The 21,392-nt window shown below is 43.6% G+C and overlaps 2 protein-coding genes across 3 annotated transcripts in view; one reads left to right on the forward strand and one right to left on the reverse strand.

Moving 5' to 3' along the window:
* SLC1A7 (solute carrier family 1 member 7) overlaps positions 1 to 5,806 on the reverse strand; it is a 44,008-nt gene extending 38,202 nt beyond the window's left edge. Inside the window, exons 1-2 of the mRNA XM_079980746.1 lie at positions 4,611 to 5,806; positions 3,214 to 3,293 (exon numbers count right to left, since the gene is read on the reverse strand). Of these exons, the coding sequence (XP_079836872.1) occupies positions 3,214 to 3,293; positions 4,611 to 4,751 (221 nt within the window). The 5' untranslated portion in view covers positions 4,752 to 5,806. The remainder of the gene's footprint in view (positions 1 to 3,213; positions 3,294 to 4,610) is intronic.
* A 1,875-nt stretch (positions 5,807 to 7,681) lies between these two features.
* Positions 7,682 to 21,187, forward strand: CPT2 (carnitine palmitoyltransferase 2). 2 transcript variants are annotated; one of them, XM_079980736.1, is made up of 5 exons: positions 7,682 to 7,918; positions 10,456 to 10,536; positions 12,336 to 12,442; positions 16,812 to 18,116; positions 19,238 to 21,187. In XM_079980736.1, the coding sequence occupies exons 1-5, from the start codon at positions 7,743 to 7,745 to the stop codon at positions 19,567 to 19,569; spliced, it is 2,001 nt and encodes a 666-aa protein (XP_079836862.1). In that variant the 5' UTR covers positions 7,682 to 7,742; the 3' UTR covers positions 19,570 to 21,187. The 2 variants fall into 2 exon arrangements, with proteins under 2 accessions (XP_079836862.1, XP_079836863.1); XM_079980737.1 differs by lacking the exons at positions 7,682 to 7,918; positions 10,456 to 10,536; positions 12,336 to 12,442 and adding an exon at positions 15,276 to 16,464.
* Positions 21,188 to 21,392: the final 205 nt, after the last annotated feature.

Consider the following 21,392-nt stretch of genomic DNA (forward strand, 5'->3'; position numbering starts at 1 on the left):
GAGGTACCACTGTAATAATAAAAAGATCATAAGTATTACTGCAGAAGATTACTGCAGAAGTATTACGGTAGAAGATTCATACTTCTTTCAGAGGTACGGTACACTGTGCAGGCTTATTTGCAAGTAAATCCTATTTATTACAATGGATCCTACCCCCACATAAATATGCCTAGGGCTTCAGTCATTTTCTTCAAAACTACTACATTAAAATGCAGTTGTCCTGTTTAATCAGTTTTCTTTTAGGGACATGGGAAGCTGTCTTACATTGAATCAGACCATTGCTAGATGCGGGTCTGCATCTAGCAGCTGTTTTCCAGAGTTTCAGACGGGGGCATTCCCAGCTCTGCCTGCAGATGCTGGTGACTGAACCAGGGACTTTCTGCATGCAGAGCAGATGTCCAGCCACTGAGCTGTCGCCCTGAAAATAGGCTATTAAATTACCAAATTGTAAATGCTGCCAACTGCATACAAGTTTTCAATGTATGCCTATTTGATAAACGTTACGAATGGAACTGCTATTAGTTCAAGAAACCTGTTTAAAAAACCCATTCTGAAGACACCAGTGCTAATCAGATGCTTGTTACGATGAAACTCAGTCTAGCCATCAGGCTGTGTTTGACTGGATGCTTTCCTTGTCCTGCACTCACCTTTGGCACAGGGCATCTTGCTCCCATGAGGTTTGAGCACATGGCAGACTATTGTCTGGATGATGCTGACTAATCTGTTAGAAGTCTCCATCTCAGAGGAGATGGACAAAATTCTAAACTTGGCCAAGTGACATTATAACTGCAAGGAATTGTTAGATACAGATAAAGGTCTACAGAAATGCTCTTTGAAGGGTGAAAAGTTGTTATGTCCTAGTATGGAGAGTTTACATTTCATCAATGAAAATTAATGATAGCAGATGGTCTCCTGTTAGTTGAGGATCTCTCTTGAATATTCTGAATGAGACACTATCAGAGCTTAGGTGACATCCCCTCCAGCTAAGGTGAGGGGCAGAAAGTCCTTGGAGTGCCAGTCATCAGATGGAGTATCATACTTCGCATGGGCACAGCCAGGATATTTGTTAGAGATAATAATAATAAACATCTGATGGGAGGGCGTTCCACAGGGCAGGTGCCACCACCAAGAAGGCAGAACCTCAGTTTGCTATGTATTTTTATTGATTTTTATTGATTTAGGTGGCAGCTGCCCCTCCCTGTCCGCCCCTTGGCTACGCCCATGCATGGAAGCATGCTGTGTATCTGTTATTGTTGCTGACATCTCTGGTTCAAATCTTCTGCTGAGTATGTGCTGCACAAGTATGAAACCACTATAGTATTTCTTGATATGCAGTGGTAGTTTTGAGTAAGTGCATGCACAGGCAGGCATAGAACAATGAAATTTTGAAACTCCAATATGATGGTGACTGCAGTACTAACAGGCAGGAGTAGGAGTCAAAGGTCAGCCAGGGGCAGCGTGTTCAAAACTTAAGAACTTTGGACCCAAAGTTTGGAGACATGAGAGGTGGTGGACTCTCTTTTTATTGGAGGTTTTAAAGAAGAGTTTGGATGGCCATCTGTCATATATGATCTAGCTGGTGTTTCTGCATTGCAGGGGGGTTGGACTAGAATCAGCGGTTCTCAACCTGTGGGTCCCCAGATGTTGTTGGATTACAACTCCCATCATCCTTGAGCTCTGGCCTTGCTAGCTAGGGGTGATGGGAGTTGTAGTTCAGCAACATCTGGGGACCCACAGGTTGAGAAAGGACTAGATGAAGGACTAGATGAAGTCCCTTCCAACTTGACAGTTCTATGATTCTATGAAAAGGACTAAAACATTCTGTACAAGACCTACATTTTTTATGTTAGTATTCTGGAGAAGAAAGCGTACCTTTGAAGGAAGCATCATAGAATAGGTGTGGTATATTGTACAATCACAATATCCACCTTAATAATAATTCATTTGTGTGTAAGGACAAAGTTTGTCGCATTTGCATTGTTACTGACAGAATTTGTTATGACTTATTTGAAGTCAAATACACTCAATATTTATCAGTACAGTATATTCTTAAATACAAGCCACATACCATAAAGCAATCAATCTTTGTCAACTACTAGGACACCATAAAAATGATATATTATGGTTATATTATATCTATATTATACAGCAACAGATGGGAGCTGGAACAATGTTGCTGGCCTTTAATACATAGTGGCAAACATTATATAACGTGTTTTCCTCTCAGTGTTATTACCTAAACAAGGGATTATTTAAAACAACAGCAAATTACATTTTCTATATAACAGTCTGTGTTAGTTGACATACTTGATTTAGCTTGCTAGGTATGCATTGTATCTAAAATGCATATAGGACAGTGTTAGCTATAATGCACTGCAAGCGCAGGCAATGAAGCACTAACTACATTTTATGTGTAAATGCATTTATATTAGAGACCCCACCTAATATAAAACAGTCTTAGGAGAGGGAAGTGGTAGCGAGAAAGGAGACCATGACTTTTTCTTGTCCCAAACCACTCCTCTTTCTCATTACTTCTCCCCTCCCCCCAATGTCTCAAACACATGTTTGCCTTGAGTTACAAGTAATCTGCTAGGGACGCAGGTGGCGCTGTGGGTTAAAGCCTCAGCGCCTAGGGCTTGCCGATCGAAAGGTCGGCGGTTCGAATCCCTGCGGCGGGGTGCGCTCCCGCTGCTCGGTCCCAGCGCCTGCCAACCTAGCAGTTCGAAAGCACCTCCGGGTGCAAGTAGATAAATAGGGACCGCTTACCAGCGGGAAGGTAAACGGCGTTTCCGTGTGCGGCTCTGGCTCTGGCTCTGGCTCTGGCCAGAGCAGCGATGTCACGCTGGCCACGTGACCCGGAAGTGTCTCCGGACAGCGCTGGCCCCTGGCCTCTTAAGTGAGATGGGCGCACAACCCCAGAGTCTGTCAAGACTGGCCCGTACGGGCAGGGGTACCTTTACCTTTACCTTTACAAGTAATCTGATTTAGCTGTGAATTGCAACTATATTTTCTACATGTTTATACAGTATTATCATACCCTGCTTGGTAATCCTGTGACATTTTCAGCTAAGACCATAACTTCTTGCTAAATCAATTGATCACAAATATGCATGTGCCTTTAAGGGACAAGCAACTTGAAAGTTAATTTTGTTTCTTTAATCAAAGGAACAAAGTTGGGTAAATCATGCTACAGCTTGCTATCCACTAGCTTACCTTGAAACAACCAGTGGTAGAATCAACATTTTCAGCATTCTCATCAGTAACTCCCCAGGAAACTGGAAATAGCTTATTTCCTAAAAAATAAGGAGGTGAATCAGTTATTTGAACATATACACATGTATCTCTTTGTTGAACCACAGTTAAAATGTGCTAAACTCTTTACTGCTACTTTCATCTCAAGGCGTATCATTTCAAATGATGGAGAGACATGAAAATCAATAGGATGAGATAGCACTATGGCTTGGGGGGAAATAACAAGGTTTCTCTCACAGTTAGATAATTCAAAATAATGAACCCAGTCTTTACTGCACTAACTTGAAAAGGTTTTCAAAAGCGATCAGATGAACACCATGTGTTTAGTATGACAGACAATCTGAATACAGAAACGAATTTGGTCTTAAGAGCTGTTAGGAGAAATAACACTAAAGCTTCTGCCAATCAAAGACATCTGTCCATATCTCTACTAATATCACAATGACCTGAAGGACAGTTTACATTATCAAACTTAATCCTGAAAATGAAGTGCAAAACAAGCTATAAATAAGGGTCTACTTCTGGCATCAAACGCTACACATGATTTTCTTTTGGCTTAATGTTTACTCTGTATGAATGACACCCCTTGGAATGAAATTCAGTTTTCAGTTACCAGTAACAAGTAATTTATGTCTAGATATATAATACATTCAAAACAGCAACACAGCATTCCTATTATATGCAAAAAATAATAATTTAACAGCCTATTTCTCTCTGGCTTGTTCAATGTTTCCAGTTTATTCTGAATGGGGAAATCCATACTGTTAAACAGATGAATTCATCAGATTGCTCGAACAGCTGGAATGTATTTTTGAAATAATTGAATTTTGTGCCCTGATTCCAGAATAGTATTTTGGCTACAAACCAAACCACTGACCTTGAAGCGTTTTCCCTAAAACCTTATTGAAATTGTAGGGACTGCTCTGGGGTAAATGGCTAGCTGGGGGCATAACCTTTTTACATACTGCAAACCTGTTGCCACCAAGACAAAAGAACTTACTTAGTTTTCATTAAAAATTAAGACACCCAAGCGTACCAGAAATGCAACATAAAAATGTTAGGAATCATTTCTCCTGCAGTTTCTTCTCTTCCAGAATCTAACATTTTATGCTCATGTTGGTGTTAGTAGTGAGATCCTTGTGATACCTGTAGCTTTATAGTCTATATAGCCAACATATTTAAAACTCTAAAATGAGCAATTCACGTTCTTTCCTACAAAGAGTAACACTAGAACCAGACAACTTGCTTCACAGATTATCATGTTCTGCACTGTGACACACTGTTTTATTTCCTATTTCATTATGTAACAAAGACCTTTTTAAAAATACACTGCTGCAACACCTGCTTATCTCACTGACCTGCTGAGAGAGGCGTCTGGTCCTGAGGAAGAACCCAAGGAGACATCCCACTATGACGGATAACACGGAGAGAATGAGCAAACCATTTCTTTTACACACATCCTTGACCCGAGCCAGCATTGCATCCAAAGCCACTGCCATGCTGTCCTCAGTGCTCTCTGGAAGAGAATCAGCATCCCATAGAGAAAGAGACCTCACCAGCCTCTCTTGTTAGAATAGCCAGCTCTGGCTTGGTATAGATTAGATCAAAGCGTTTCTAGTGCTGCTTAGCTGACCTGCAATGTCACCTCTTCTGCCAATAGCCACCAAGCATGTAGCTGGCATTATTTCCAAATTAATACCAACAATCCTATTAGTGACTACATCAATAAGAACCTGGAAGAAGATTACCGACTCTGGAAAATTAGAACAGAGTAGAGTAGTACTTTTGAAACAAGAGTGATCTCTAAGCAAAGCAACACCCTATATGAAAAGCAAGCACAATTCGTTATTCAGCCCTTATAAGCTCAGTTTCAACGTTAGCTATAAAAGGAACAGAAAAGGGTATGCAGCAATTCAAGCGCTGGGTGAGTAATGCTGGATTATCACAATAGGACAGACTAAGGGAAAAGACTGGGCTTCTTTAATCAGGTTTGCTTTTCACTATTAGTATTAGGATGAAAAGGGCAAGTGCACCTGTAAATGCATGATTTAAGACATATCCTAACCAGTAAAAATGCATATAGGGGCTACTGACAAAAACTGGCATTTGTGGTTAGTTTGGGAGAACAATAACATGAACTCAATAACCATCTTCACTTAAAGCAAGAGAAGAATTTGATTTATGAAGATTATCAGCCACAAATATGGCTCACATTTTTCAAAGGGTTTGCCTCACTTATTTAGACAATGATTACTATGGCATTTAGGGAGCCTCTCTTGTAAAAAGTATTTCCCTCCTCCCCCACTGGTAGCCATCCAGCAGAATTATTCCAGTGGTGAGGGTTTTTGTTTTTTTATCATCAGCCTTGATCAACAGGATATTGGAACACTCAAGATACCTGCAGGGACAAATCCCTCATCTCTGTGCTGAATTGGATGCTATTTAATACAGTTCTTAACAAGCACACTGTCTAGTCCTGACCAAGCAGATTCAATATCTGGTGAATGCCTCATTGCATCCTGAAAGCAGTGGTAGTGCGACCACTTCATAAGGGCACATTGGATCTCAATTTATGTAACAACTACAGTGGTACCTCAGGTTGCAGATGCTTCAGTTTACAGAAATAATACTTCGGGTTAAGAACTTTGCTTCAGGATGAGAACAGAAATGGCATGGTGGCAGTGGGAGGCCCCATTAGCTAAAGTGGTACCTCAGGTTAAGAACAGTTTCAGGTTAAGAATGGACCTCTGGAATGAATTAAGTTCTTAACCCGAGGTACCACTGTACCAGCCAGTTGCTAATATCCTCTTTTTGGCAGGGGGCTCAAGAGGGACGTGGTGACACTGTTCCAGACGTTCTTGGGGGTAGCAATTGCCTAGACCAGCCTTTCCCAAGCTTGGGTTCCTATATGTTGTTAGACTACATTTCCTGGCAGCCTCAGCAGCATGGCCAATAGTCAGGGATTATGGTAACTGTAGTCCAGCAACTTCTGCACCTTTGCTAATCTGGGTTCAGGCTGGTGTTTGGGACTGAAGTAGCCTTGCTTGTCCTGACCGATGGATTGTTATTGTGAGAGGGACAGGGGAATGTTACTCTTTTGGTTCTCTTTGAATTCTCAGTGGCTACCATCAGTCATGGTATCCTCCTCGGATGTGACTCAGTAGGATGCGAGTTGGTTGTGTAGTTCCACTCCTACTTGCCGGGCCCCTTGCAGGGAGCGCAGGCCCTGGGAGTCCCCAAAATCACTATGGAGTATATGATGTTGATGCACTGCCGCTATTGCAGTAAGATTAAACATAGAAGCTTCCCAACCTTCTTGCACTATGGCACAAAAGCATGCATTATTATTTTTTTGCCCTTCCTCGTCACCTCACCCTCACTCCAGATGCTCCAAGTATGGTAGTTTGGTTTCGTAAAATGACAATTTTTAATGTGGTTGTGGTTATTGTAACAAAGTGATTTTTCCCCTGGGATGTGTGTGCTGGTACAGCCCTTTATCAAGGGCGCAAAGGACCCTCGATATGCCTCTGCACATGTTTAAACATGTCACACAAGATCAATGCTTTTCAGCAGGTAAGATGCTTGTGCATCACGTAGGTTTCCAAAATGGTGGGGAGAGCCTACAGGTAAGCGCATAAGAACAGCCTGCTGCATCAGGCCAAGGGCGGGAAGAGGAAACCCCAGGACTAGCGACCACCACGGATCAGAAAGGGGGATGTCGCCGCCAAGCATTGCAAGGCTCGGTGGGCGCCTTGACGGACGACGTCTGTGCATGTAGCCGGATGACGAAGGGGCCGCCACTAGGAGAGCGCTCCTCGGAACTCTGCGGCTGCAGTCGAGCTTTTCTTATTAGCAGGAGCAGCCAGCGAGAACGGTGCTCCCCGGAAGCCTCCTGGACGCCAGCCTGAAAACTCTGGAAACTGGGAAGCAAGCTGCCATCAGCGGCCCTTGCCCGCAGAGGGCGCGGAAACCTGCACAGCAGCTTCTTTCCTGCCCTGCTGATTTATGGGGCGCTGAGTGAAGGGCGCCTGAGGAGCAGAGCAAGCCCCGGGCAGGGCGCAGCGCTGATAAGCCAAAAGGCAGGCCCTGGTGGCCGCCTCCACACTGAATAAAGAGCGGCACCCCCTTGTTGGAGGGAGGCCACTGCTGAGAGCTGCTCCCCGTCCCTTCTCGCCAGCACGAAGCGCCCAAAGCCTCTGCAGTTTCAGGAACTGGGAAGCTGAATGCAGGCGGAGCAAAAGAGTCTCGCGTTTGCCGTGACGCTGGCTAGGCTGAGTGTCCCGGACCACCAAGCGGGTTGGTCTGAGTGTCCCGGACCACCCTTTCCTTCTCCGAGCCTGCGGCCTACAGCTGCCCTGCTCCTGCTTCCTCCTCCCAGGGAGGCCCGAGCTGACTCCTCCCAGGGGCGGCGCAGGAGTTGGCTTCGGCGCGGAGGGAGGAGGAGGAGGAGGAGCTGGCGGCGGCCGCACCGGGAAAGTGACGAGCTCAGCATGGCGACGGCGGCGCTGCTCTTCTCTCCTTGGCCCCGCTTCTGCGGTGCGTCTGCCGCCCTGCTCCCGCCTGCCCTGGCCGGGCCGCGGAGAAACTACAGCCAGGACGGCTCCGTCTCCCAGTATTTGCACCGCAGCCTCGTGCCCACCATGCACTATCAGAAGAGCCTTCCCCGGTAAGGTGGCGCTTCCGCGGCGGGAGGAGGAGGAGGAGAGGTTTCTTGGCAAGGGCGCCTCTAGAGCAAGTTTGGTTCCTGGCTCCGCCTCCTTCCTTCTGAGCAGGGCGGTGCTTTCCAGTGCTCAGCCTCGCCAAGATGGGAAGCGGAGCGCGGGTCTCTGGAGCATGTGCAGGGGGCAGAGTGGCTACTATCGGGCTAGACTAGAGCCTGGGAGAGGCCAGAGTTCAAATGACCGCCCTCGGCCGCTAAGCTCGATGGGTGACCTTGAGCTAGTCACTCTCAGTCCAACCTCCCTCCCTCACAGGGTTGTTGTGAAAATAAAATGGAGAGGAGGAGGAGGAGAACAACCATGTGACCGCCTTGAGCTCTTTGGAGGAAAGATGGGCTATAAAAATAATAAATCAATACATGCAGGGTTTTACAGGGAGACGGGAGACAAGCCACCTTGTAATTAAGCTGGGCGTTGAAGCATTTCTGATTAGATGTTGCCAAATCAAGGACACAAGAGACCTTTATTAAGAACCCCATTAGGTGAAAAAGAGAATGCTGTAGGATCCCAGTTCTCCATCACGGTGAAGTGGGAGATGGAAACGCTGCATTTTTTGACAATCTCCCTTCAATGTGAGTCTTAAAAGGTACAGGTGTGATTTCACATTTAGACCTTTCAGCTGTAGCCCAAGGAATACAGTTTGCCTACCCTCTGAGAGGATGTCACAAGCAGATCAGCAAGGGGGAGGAGGACATTACCTACTGGATGTTGGACTCTTATCCCTGCTAACTGACCATGCTTTCTGAGGCTGATGGGAGTTGGAGTCCAATAGCATCTGGAGGGCACAGGTATCCCACAGGTTTTTTTAATAACTCACACAGCCACACACTGGAGGGCTTCCTCTTTTTCTGAAAACTCCAGGTGTCTCTTCCCCTGCCCTCATAGCGCACCTAAACAAGATTGTGCCCTTTTACTCAGTGTTCAATCAGTCAGGAAGCACTATCACCCCTGGGTTACATTCATTAACTTGACATAGATAAGATTCCATGGATTGACTCACAAAATTACATTGCATGGATAGAAATGGCACAGTGTTTCAGTGAGTACAGCAGCGAAAGGATTTGCTGTGTTAATGTGATCTGGAGAATGTTTCCTTATGTTAGTTCCTACACCTTTCAAAAGCAAATTAGTCCTGGAAGAGGGCACAGTTCCATTGCCAGAGAGAAAGAGGAGAAGCATATGTAATACAGCTGGTAATGAAAAGCCTTCTGCCTTCATTTAGGCTGAGATAAAGGTACAGTATGTAGGTGAAAGGTTAGTGCTAAATGCAGGGCGTGATTTTCACGATTGCCATCTATATTTAAATTTACACTAATATATTAGTTCCCTCATGCTTTTTTGCCTACTTTATGAGTACCAGGTGAAAACATATGGAAAAGTTTGGAGAAAATGAAACTGTTTCAGCTTGTTTGCTTTGTGTATTGTTTGCTGTGATGTACTTCTAAATAAACATATTTAGGATCACACTGTAAAGATAATAGTTATATTCTTAGTATGCCTAAGTACCAGAGAAATTCAATGGAATCTACTTTTCTTTGGATTGTGACTAATTTGTTTTAGAAGTATATTTGTCATATAGCAGTTCCTTATAAGCAGGTAAACTTCCAAGTTACAAAAACTGGTAAAAGATCTGGAGATCTGGTGCCCCTTAAATATTAACATAAAAGTAGAACCTGCAGCAAAATATTGCAGTGCTCCTGTTCAGAGTTCAGCTTTTCCAGGATAGTCCATTCCATCTCCTCCCTGTCAGCATTCTGTGCCCACTGAGAATGGGCAGTTTTTTGTGGCAGTTTTTTGAGCTGTAGATTCAGGTAGGTTGGTCTGACGCAGTCGAAATAAAAAAATAAAAAATTGTCCAGTAGTACCTTATAGACCAAGTTTGTTCTGGTACTGTATAAGCTTTTGTGTGTATGCACACTTCTTTTGAGCTGTTCTTTTTGATTCCCCCTCCCATTTAGGTTTTTCCTACTAAATGTTTTTTTCGGGGGAGGGGACTTTAGCAATCCTTGGGTTTACCCAAGGCTTTGTTGACGGTATGTTATTGGTTTGGCTACATGAATATTGGCACTTGAAAAACAAGTTTGCTATTTGTATATACTAGGATACTGTATATTGTACCATAAACTTTAATACATGGTAATGAACATTCTCTGTAACTTTCAGAACCTTCTTTATTTACTCTTCTAACTTCAGAGCAGCTAATTGGGATTTCAATGATAGCTATGGGAGCTGTCATCGAAAATGTCTGGAAGGTACCAGGCAAAGCCTGATCTAAAGAGAAATGGGGTCAGTGTACAAAAGGTTAATGTGTAGTTAGTAAGGGATTATTTTAGACTGAGGTCCTTTCATACCTGCATTTAACTTATAATAAATTGCTAGGGAAAACTACTTATTACACAGAACAGTATTATTCTTGCCTTTTCCTTTGGAATGTTTAACATGGTGTGGCCTTATATTGTTTTGCTCTCTTCTCCTGCCTTATTAGTTTGCCTATTCCAAAACTTGAAGACACAATCAGAAGATACCTAAATGCTCAAAAGCCTCTTTTAGATGATGCCCAATTCAGGTAAGAAAAAAGAAGAAACCAAAGACAATATATGTATGAACAGTAGCAATGTTGAAGGATTATGCACCTCTGTAGGGAGGGAGTTACACAGTTTGGGGGCCACCACAGAAAGGACCTTGTCTCTCAGGCCCACCAGTAGCATCAGCCTGGCAGGTGGGCATTTGAGGCAAATCTTAATACAGTCGTACCTTGGATCCCGAATGCTTTGGAAGTCAAACGTTTTGGCTCCCAAATGCCGCAAACCCAGAAGTGAGTGTTCCAGTTTGCAAACGTTCTTTGGAACCCGAACATCTGACTCAGCTTCTGATTGGCTGAAGGAGCTTCCTGCAGCCAATCAGAATCCGTGCCTTGGTTTCCAAAAGTTTTGGAAGTCGAACAGACTTCTGGAATGGATTCTGTTTGACTTCCATGGTATGACTGTATTCTAAGAACTTGTGTTCCTGGTCTTTTAGAGGACATGGGCTCAAGCCACTGGTGGCTTTAAAGGTCAAAATCAACACTTTGAATTGGATTCAGAAACACAACCTGCAACCAGTACGACTGGTACAGAATAGGAGTTGCATTCTGTGATTACTGTGCACCATCTAGCAACCAAGCAGCAGCATTCTGCACCAGTTGAAGTTTCTCAACTTAAAGGCAGCAGTCTGCCCTAGATGTGAATAGTGTGTGGATTACTGAGGCAAGGTCTGATCTCTCTAGGTAAGGCAATAGCTTGCATCCTCGCTTCAGTAGGAAAAAGGCGCTCCTAACCACAGATGTAACCTGTGCTTCCACAGACAGTGCCAAGTCCAGGAGAAACAACAAATGTAGTCATTCAGGAGAGTTCGATCCTATCTTTTTAGCCAGATAATTCGGCTTCCCCACCCAGAGCACAGGTGTCTTGCCTAGATATAGTTTTAGCTAATTGCCCTCATCCAGTGAAAACTGTTTCCAGGTACCTGTTAAGGTTTCACAGACTCGTTGGGATTAACAGCTGAAAGAGAGAGGTAGAGCTATTGGTGACACTGCAGTCCAAACCTCTGGATGAGTTCTCCCGGCACTTTCATATAGGTGTAAACCAACATGGGGGGCAGAATAGAACCTTGATGCCAAAGGCCAAGGGGTGCAACTTTCTGGGACTGATCCTCCATGACGGACTGGCACCAACACAATAGTGTGCCCCCCGTGCCAACCCAGCAAGATGGCCCAGAAGGATACCATGACTGATAGTAGCGAATGCAACAGAGAGATTCAAGGGGATCAACAGAACTGCACTCCCCTTGTCCAGTTCCCAGCATACACCACCCAGCAGGAAAACCAAGGCTGTTTCTGTCCTGAATCTGGGCTGAAAACTCGACTGATTTTTTAAAAAATCAGTATTCTCCCAAGATTGCCTGGCTGCTCCCTGAGTGGCAGGTGTGAGCTTAGAACATCAAACCCTCCATGAAATATTACCCATTTCTGAAATGCAAGTCTTCAAACTCTAGACTTCAGTTTACTTATATCACACCAGGTTGCCTGAGCTGACAGGTATCTATGATAACATAGTAGCACAGTGCACCAGTCCAAACTAGTTCTTGTATCCTCACACATCCAGCATAGTGATTACAGAACCTTCTTCCAGTGTAGATCCAGAATGGATCAACTTCAGCCTTTGAATTAACAACAGCCTTTCCTCATTCTTAGCCAGGAGCATTTGCAACATCAAGGGTGGGGAAGGGAGGAGTCATACCAGTCCAGCCACACGGGATGCTTTTCCTCTTGACATCACAATTTTACTTAATTTCTCTCTCTCTCTCTCTCTCTCTCTCTTTTTAAAGGAAAACTGAACAACTCGCTGTCAGTTTTAGGGATGGAATTGGTAGAGAATTACATGAGCAGTTGGTTGCACAAGACAAGCAAAATAAACACACTAGTTATATTTCAGGTAAGGAAGTAATTGTGAAACCTGCTTTGCATTCTTGGTATCTGTTCCTCAAGCTGCTTGCTTGAGAACAGACTAGAATTTGGCGTGTTAGAGGGCGCACTCTGATCATTAACTCTTGCTGCAGCTTGCTTACTTGCATGCATCTTTTGAATGCTCAACATTTGATTCTCTGTGGAATGTCTAAATTGATGTCATTAAAGTTCATTCACACCTGCAAGTCACCCCGATGCTTTAGCCAGCTAAGTGATAAACAGGCATGTTTATCATTAACCTTAGTTATCATTAACCTTAGTTTCAGGTTAATAAAGCTGGATGCTCTCTGATTTGAAATGCTCTTGACAATGTTACAATCAGTACTCCAAAACAACTGACTTATCTTTTTCCCTGAAATAGCAAGATGTCATGGAAACATCTTCACTTGGCAAGTAATGTTGACCCAGACATATTCTTTAAAGTAGAGACAACCTGAATCAAAGTATCAACAACATAAAGGGTGCATGGTCCCTTGATCACAGCACCATTCATTACTTTAGGCACGTTTGGTTCTGAAGACTTCATTCTGCAGTGTCTTGTTTCTTGGTTTACAAAGTCTAATATGGACTTCTAATCCCATAAGAATATGATGTCTTGGACTGAAAGGTCATTTTATGCAGAGAGAGGGAGAAGTGGTTGCATAGGCAGATTCCTGGAGCTGTGTTGATGGCTCCAGCGTTGGAACTTGAGGTCATGGCTAACTGCTAGGTCACTGTGCATGCTGAGGGCCTCAGGTTTAATCCCTGGCATCTCTAGTTAAAGGATTTCAGGTAGTACATAGGCACCACCTCTGCCTGTGACGTTGGAGAGATGCTGCTAATTGGAACAGACAGTAGTGAACTAGATGGGTCAGCGGTCTGACTTGGTATAAGACAACCTCTTGTATCTCATCTTTTGCCTTGGAAAGTGGCAATGAAGGAAATGGGAAGGAAAGCTACCACTACAATAAAATATCCTAAATTGTATCCAGTGTAGTACTAAGTGAATGTTCCATCAGTGCAAGGATCTCTGCTTGTGCAATGGAACAGTCTTCCCCTTTGTGCCCCTTAAATTTGTTCTAGGGGCTCCCCGAACCTCTGGAGCAAATTTGGTGAGGGTGCAGTGTGGGTGGATGGGATGAATTAGTTGAATGCCGCCTGTGTAATTATTAAACGGAAAGCACAATGAAGGGAAATAGTTGCTGCGGTGATCCAATGAGTGACTCAAACCATATGTAAATCTATTTCAGGATGTCGAAGCAAGTACCACCTTTGGAGAATCCAGCTTAGTCAATACTATAAAATTTCTTGCCTTTGAGAGGGCAGGCAGGATGACAGAGAGAGAACAGCATTTCTTTTATCAAAGAACAAGAAAGATGAAAGATGCAGACAGCAAGACCAGAGAATAAAGAAAAGGAGACAGCAAATTTAATAGGACAAAAGTGATTGAGAGAGAGACAGAGACAGAGGAAAGAAAGCAAGAGAATGTCTATAGTGTTTAGGTTAGTGATTTTTATTAATTTAGCCCCCAAAGGCATGTTGTTGCTGTAGCTTATAAGGATATCGGAGGAGAGCAGAAGTGTTTATGTACAGAGCAAACCTGGTATCTGTAAATTCCACCCATATTCTCCACTATTGTAATTCCTCATCAAATTAGCTCACTGACTACTGAGTGGTTGCGATGCCTGACACCCAAGACACTCTGCACTGCACATAAATGAAAGTGAAATTAGTGAGTGTGAACTGCAATACTCCCCCCCTTTTTTTGACACTCAAGGTGAGCCAAATTATAAACCTTCCATTATAAATGAAGAAAAAAGGGCTATAGCCATGCTATAGCCATGGATTTAAAGGTGGTTCTTCTTCTTTGGCGATCACTTGTAGCCGAGTAAGATTGTCTTCCATAAACACGGTTTTAACAATGAGTCCGTAAGTGACTGTGGAGGCCAATTCTGGATCCACACGTCCTTCCATAGTGGGGACATTGGTTCCCTGGGCAGGAGTTGAAAAGGTTCTACACTGAATATGGCTGACATTCAAATATGGGGTGGGGTGGGGGGAACTGACACGTTAGTTCTGCTGTTGCAGTTGTCATGTGAAAGAGGAAAAAATCCTGTTCTTTTTTATTCATTTGATCTTACTTGAAAATGAAGTAGTGCCTGACTATTCCTGCATTGCAGGGGGTTGAACTAGATGACCCGTGGGGTCCCTTCCAACTCGACAGTTCTATGATTCTAAGACATTCATCTATTTTTTATGTGTCTGTGACGAATAGGAGAATGAAAGGTAAGGGTCTCCCTTCCTAGTAAACAGGCAGTGACCTAGTTGATGTTGATACAGGGATAAAGCCTCTCCTCCTCAGGGAGGGGAGGAGTTGTGAGCAGGAGCCGTTTCCCGCGTTGGCAGGGGGTGTTCAGCCCTCTGCCCAGCTGCTCTGGCTGCCGCATCACGCCCCCAGATGGCCAGCCAATCGGCTGGAGGCTTGGGGTGGGGTTTTGCTGCTCAAACGCGGCCTGGCAGCGTGTCTCAGCCATTGTGTTGCTGCTTTTAGCCCATTAACCTTTTTTTTTTTTAAAAAAAAAAGAAGTTCACCTTTTGGACCTCAGCAATGATATTTGGCTGGCCGACATCATCAGAAGCCTTAGGTTGCAGCTGTGAGGTTATTGGCGTCAAGCCTCTTTTGGCTCGGGTGGCGGTTAGGCATTGGAATATGGTTCTGTGTTGGAGGGCAGGGTGTGGCCATCGCCTACCCCTCCATTTTATGGGTAAAGGAATCCGGCTGTCATGGATCCTGTCTGACACCCTTGCTGGTGGCTTGGGCCATGGCATGACCGCCGGTGACATCCTGAGGGGGTGGAGTCATGCTCTGTTGTTTTATCCAATGCCTAAGCCAATACCTCTCACATGCTGTAATCAATAAAGTTGTGGCCTTTTTTAGCCCATTAACCTAATATACCGTGTCCATGTGTCTTTCTTATCCTCAAGTGGGTGGCAGCTCCTTGAATCACAAGTGGGCATTTGCAGATGAAAGAGCAAATCATTCAAGCCTAATGGCTGCAAACAATTCAAGCCATCACCACACAGAGCTGAACTATTTTGCAGTGAAGGCGCGAGTGTTGCCCAATCCCCTGAGGACTGGAACTGGTGGGCAATTGCCCCCCATCATTGCCACTCTTCTGTCATATCTCATACCATGGTTGCTTGTATATAAAACATACAGCTCATTGGTTTTATCGATAGCTGTGTATGATTTTCTTAAGTACTTACTGAAGTAATTGTGTGTGTGTATGCATATGCCTGCTGCATTATTATTTTTTTAAAAAATGAAATGGCTGATAACACACACACATGTATAAACACATAAAAATTTAAAATTGAAGACCATCCACTAACGATTATGGAAAGATGCTTTCTTAATTGCCTAGATAAGCCTGGCAGCATGGGAAAATTTTCAGCAGGCATTTAAAGGTTGAAACAGAAAGTGGCTTCTGCATCTCTGTTGGCAGAGCATTTCACAGGACTGGGTCACTTCCTTACCTAAGATTTAAATTTGGTTTGTGCTTTCTTTGGAATGCTTTATGAATGAAAGAGAGCATGCTAAACACTAAAGGGAATGTTCAATTTTACATTTCCCTAGGCTTTTTGTTGTTGCATTGCTATTTAAAAACCATCCTGCTGTAAACTTTGAATGTTACTAAGCTATAAAACTGAAGAATTTTCAAAGCATCAGCTTGAAAATTATTGTAATGCATTTATGTTACTGCTTGAACTGTGTAGAGTGTTGCCTTTCATCTCCCACTAAAATTTACTTTGCAGCCCCTGTATTTGTGAAGAAAAACCACAGGTTTTAAGCCAAGTGTAAAATTCAGTTACTTTAGTGGCTAGAATGAAGACAGGGATTAGACATGAAACCGTGGCTGAGGAACTGAGACTTGTTGCAGAAAAGAGGAAGAGGAAGGAACAGAAAAGGTAAAGGAAGATGGTGAGGAAAGAGCAGAAGTGGATAGGCAGGTAAACAAGTAAATGTTCTTTCTCTCTTCCCCCTCCCCTCTCCCAAGACGACACAACACAATGGTATGTCAAAGAGGAGAGCGAATTGTGAATGGATCGTAGATGCAAAATTGTAGCCCCCAAGCAATAAACATAAATTATGCATGTTAATTCCACAAAGAAGAAATCAGAGGGTGTTATATTTTGGACTGCAGGAGCTTAGAAACCTAGCGTATTTACCATACCTCCTGGCCCACAAATTAAAAAAAAGGTCCCTCTCATAAACATTTGCCCACATTTCATGTTTATGAGCCTTGTTTGTCTTGTGGTCTTTGTGTTGATCTGTTCTGTCCACCTCTCGATTTTAGGTCCCTGGTTTGACATGTACTTACGGGCACGTGAATCGGTGGTTTTGAACTTCAATCCTTTCATGGCTTTCAACCCTGACCCCAAAGCTGAATATAACGACCAGCTTGTGAGAGCAACTAACATGACTGTTTCTGCTCTGCGTTTCTTGAAGACTCTCAGGGCTGGCTTTTTAGAGCCAGAGGTTTTTCATCTCAACCCATCCAAAAGCGACACACAAGCTTTCAAAAGGTTCATTCGGTTTGTGCCTTCCTCTCTCTCGTGGTTTGGTGCCTATATGGTGAATGCCTACCCACTAGACATGTCCCAGTACTTCAGGCTTTTTAATTCCACACGGCTGCCTAAGCTCAGCAAGGATGAGCTGTTTACAGATGAAAGTAAGCGGCACTTATTAGTGCTTAGAAATGGAAACTTCTATGTGTTTGATGTTCTAGATAGAGATGGGAACATAGTGGCGCCTTCAGAAATTCAAGCACACCTAAAATATATCATTTCCGACAGCAGCCCAGTTCCAGCTTTCCCTCTTGCTTGCTTGACTAGCGAAAACAGGGATACATGGGCAGGGCTGAGACAAGAGCTACTTGAAAATGGCAATAAGGAAACTTTAACAAAGGTGGATTCCGCAATCTTCTGTCTGTGCCTTGATGACTTTCCAATTAAAGATCTCAACCACTTGTCCCATACTATGCTTCATGGTGATGGAGTCAACAGGTGGTATGACAAATCCTTCAACCTTATTTTAGCCAAAGATGGCACCGCAGCAGTTCACTTTGAGCACGCCTGGGGAGATGGTGTAGCTGTACTCAGATTCCAAAACGAAGTGTTTAAAGACAGCACCCAGTCGCCTGCAATTGCTCCATCATCTCAGCCTGCTGCGGTTGATTCTGCTGCAGCTGTACAGAAGCTGAGCTTTAAATTGAACGATGCCTTAAAAGAAGGAATTACCAAGGCCAAACAGAATTTTGACGCCACTGTGAAAACGCTGACTCTGGAGGCCATTCAGTTTGAAAAAGGAGGCAAGGAGTTCCTAAAGAAGCAGAAGCTGAGTCCTGATGCTATAACGCAACTTGCCTTCCAGGTGGCTTTTCTACGGCAATATGGCCAAACTGTTGCCACCTATGAATCTTGCAGCACAGCAGCATTCAAACACGGTCGCACTGAAACCATCCGTCCTGCCTCAGTTCATACAAAAAAGTGTTCCGAGGCTTTAGTCAGGAATCTGCCCAAGCACAGCGCCGCAGAACTGCAGCAGATGATTGCGGAGTGCTCCAAGTTCCACAACCAGCTCACAAAAGAAGCTGCTATGGGTAAGTGGCAAGGTTCATTTTTTAGCATCGGAGGCAGTCCCTCTCCCCGGTGGCTTCAGTCAAGGTAGACAATGGGTTCAGAGCAATTTTCACCATGATGCAGAGTGTCTTGCTGGACCTTTGCATCACATTCACTCACACAGCCAGCGTGTTTGCAGAGTTAAATACATTCCCTACATTTAAATAGTGTTTTGAAAAGACTTATCCAGAATCTGACTTCATTATATGAAGGTTTGAAAAATACTTATTTGCAATATGCAAAACAGCCTTTCCAGGTACATTTTAATTTTATCCTTGTGTTACTGTAGCGAGTTGGAGCTAAAGGTGTTTTTCTGTTCATGACAAGGACTTATTTCTGTAAAGGAGGTTGGGGAGTAATTGCCACTAATTTCTCCATCCCATTTCCCAGGCTATTCTGAAGGGTTCCCCCAGTCCTCTGGAGATTTTCAAATGGCTGAAATTTTTTTGGGTACTCCCTTGTTTGCTTGAGTTTCTACTGCAGCCTTCTCAGCCTGGTGCCCGTCAGATGTTGTTTGATTACAACTCCCATCAGCTCCCCGAACCAGCATGACTGATGCTTGGGGTGATGGGAGTTGTAGTCCAAAACATCTGGAGGGTACCAGGTTGGGGAAGAGTTCTCTACTGCAAGGCCTTTCAGTAAAGAAAAAGGGCAACTTTTGATAGTCTAGTTGTGGTTTTAGTATTTGTTTGAACAAATGAGAAAGATGTGCACATATTTTGGCACACTAGCACTTTTATTTTTTAAACCAAGCAAGAGCAGCTTGTCTGTTAACTTTGTGGCTTTGGAAGTGGAGTTAAGCCAGGGGTAGGCAACCTAAGGCCCGTGGGCCAGATGCGGTCCAATTACCTTCTCAATCCGGCCCACAGACAGTCCAGAAATCAGCATGTTTTTACATGAGTAGAATGCGTGCTTTTATTTAAAATGCATCTCTGGGTTATTTGTGGGGCATAGGAATTCATTCATTCCCCCCCCCCCAATAGTCCAGCCCACCATGTGGTCTGAGGGACGGTGGACCGGCCCATGGCTGAAAAAGGGTTAAGCCATAAATACAGGCAATGTTCTCTGCAGTGTCATTCATTACTGCATTTTGTCTTGACAGGTCAGGGATTTGATCGACACTTGTATGGTTTGCGGCATCTGGCAGAATCCAGAGGTATCCCTCTGCCAGACTTTTACCAGGACCAAGCTTATGCCCAGATTAATCATAACATTCTCTCCACAAGCACTCTGAGCAGTCCTGCTGTGAATATGGGTGGATTTGCACCAGTGGTGCCTGATGGTTTTGGTGTCGGATATGGAGTTCATGACAACTGGATTGGATGTAATGTTTCTGCCTACCCGGCTAGGAACGTGCAAGAATTCCTCCAGTGTGTATACAAGTCACTAGAGGATATTTTCAGTGTTTTGGAAGGTAAACTTGGTAGCAAGTAAGACACATCAGGGCTGGTCTTCTGAAATGAATCTTCAGCCCAGAATTTCTGTACAGCACCTATTGCTTTGTAATTCCTTGGGGGGGGGGGCGGCTTTCCAGGGGAGAAAATAATGAATTTGATTCTGTATGCACAGCTCATTCTAATAATACCGATTAGAAAATAATTCTGCCTTTGTTCTGGTACCTGTCAGCAAAGACATGTTCTCACAGTCAAAGTTTATAGGTTGCACGAGGTATGGCATAGCCTTCGTTCCTCACAAATAATGCATGTGGACTTAGAGGACGCAGACTATTAACTTAATATATAGTTAATGCTCTTGTCATCATTCAGATGTTTAAGACCAGCCCTTCCCTTCTGTATCAGACCAAAGCCCATTTAATTCAGCATCCAGTTGGTATTCAGAGGCCAACTGACTCCAACACTGGAGATGGCACTGCAGCCGTCATTATCAGTAGCCATTGATAGCCTTATGCTTCATGAATTTGTCTAAATCCTCTCTAAAGCTATTCAAGTGAGTGCTATGGCTACATCTTAAGGTAGCAAATGTGCTATGTGAATACGTACTTCCTTTTGTCTGTCCTGACGCTTCCAATATCCAGCTTCATTAGATGACCCCAAATTCTAGTGTTATGAGACCGTGCATAATTTTATACACCTCTATAATGTTGTTTACCTTTTTTCTAAACTAAAAAGCTCCAAATGTTGTCACATTTCCTAATAAGTGGGTTCCAGCCCAATGATAAATCTTCGTTGCCCTTTCCTGAACTTTTTCCAGCTCTACATCCTTTTTGAGGTGCACTGATGACCAGAAGTATATTTGAAGTGTGGTTACACCATAGATTTGTATAATGGCGTCATGTCATTGGCTGTTTTATTTTCAGTCCCTTTCCTAATGATCTCTAAAATGGTATGTTAGTTCAGACTCGCATCTGCCCTCCATCTTCAACAGTGAATACAGATGCAAAGAATTAACTCAGCTTCCTGTAATCTCTTTTTCTTTCTTTGTCTATAAAGGTTAGCTGCCTCCCTAGTCTTTTTGTTGTTGTTGGTTCTAATGTATTTAAATAATTGTTTTGTCAGTCTTTGCTGGGGTGGCTTCTTTTTAAAATTCCCCATTGTCTGCTTGCATTTCTTTCCCCCCAATTTTATGTTTCTTCTGTTCATTTGAACAAGGCTTCCATTTTCGGAAACTTCTTACCTCTAACAGCTTCCTTGATTCTGCTAGTTAACTACACTGGCATACTCTCAGGCTCGGTGGTATCAGTGCTATTTTTCTAGAAAAAGAGGTACTAGAACTCACCATGAACACCTCCCTTGTCCTTTTACTGTATAATGGCAATGGCACCCACCTGACAGGTGCCAGAACTGAGTTTCAGCCCTAAATGTTCCCATGTAAAAATCTAAATACATGCACATGAAATATATGTATTTTTAAAAACAGCTGCCTTATTTTTGTTGATCAAGCAGAATGTTAATCTAAAATGTGCCTTTGTTGGAAACCATTTTGCTTCAGAAGGTTTAAAGTGAAACTCAAATGTGAACTGTTAGCAACCTTCCATCAAATATTCAGATGGTTGCAGAATGTACTTTTATTATAATAAACAGTCTAAAAAATGCTGGCCTGGATACTAACGTTACTTGCACGGACTTCAACTTTCCCATCCTCCTCTCCCTTCTACAGTCATCTGCATCCCTCACCCCAAACGCCTCTGTAGAAGGCCTGGGGCTGCACCTGAACAATATGGAATTGTATTATTAATTAAGACTGTTTAGTCAGCTAACCTTGGAAATCTAATTAAATATATCCAATAGCTTCTTAAG

This window comes from Podarcis cretensis (assembly GCF_951804945.1).
Source record: "Podarcis cretensis genome assembly, chromosome: 6".
Taxonomy (NCBI): domain Eukaryota; kingdom Metazoa; phylum Chordata; class Lepidosauria; order Squamata; family Lacertidae; genus Podarcis; species Podarcis cretensis.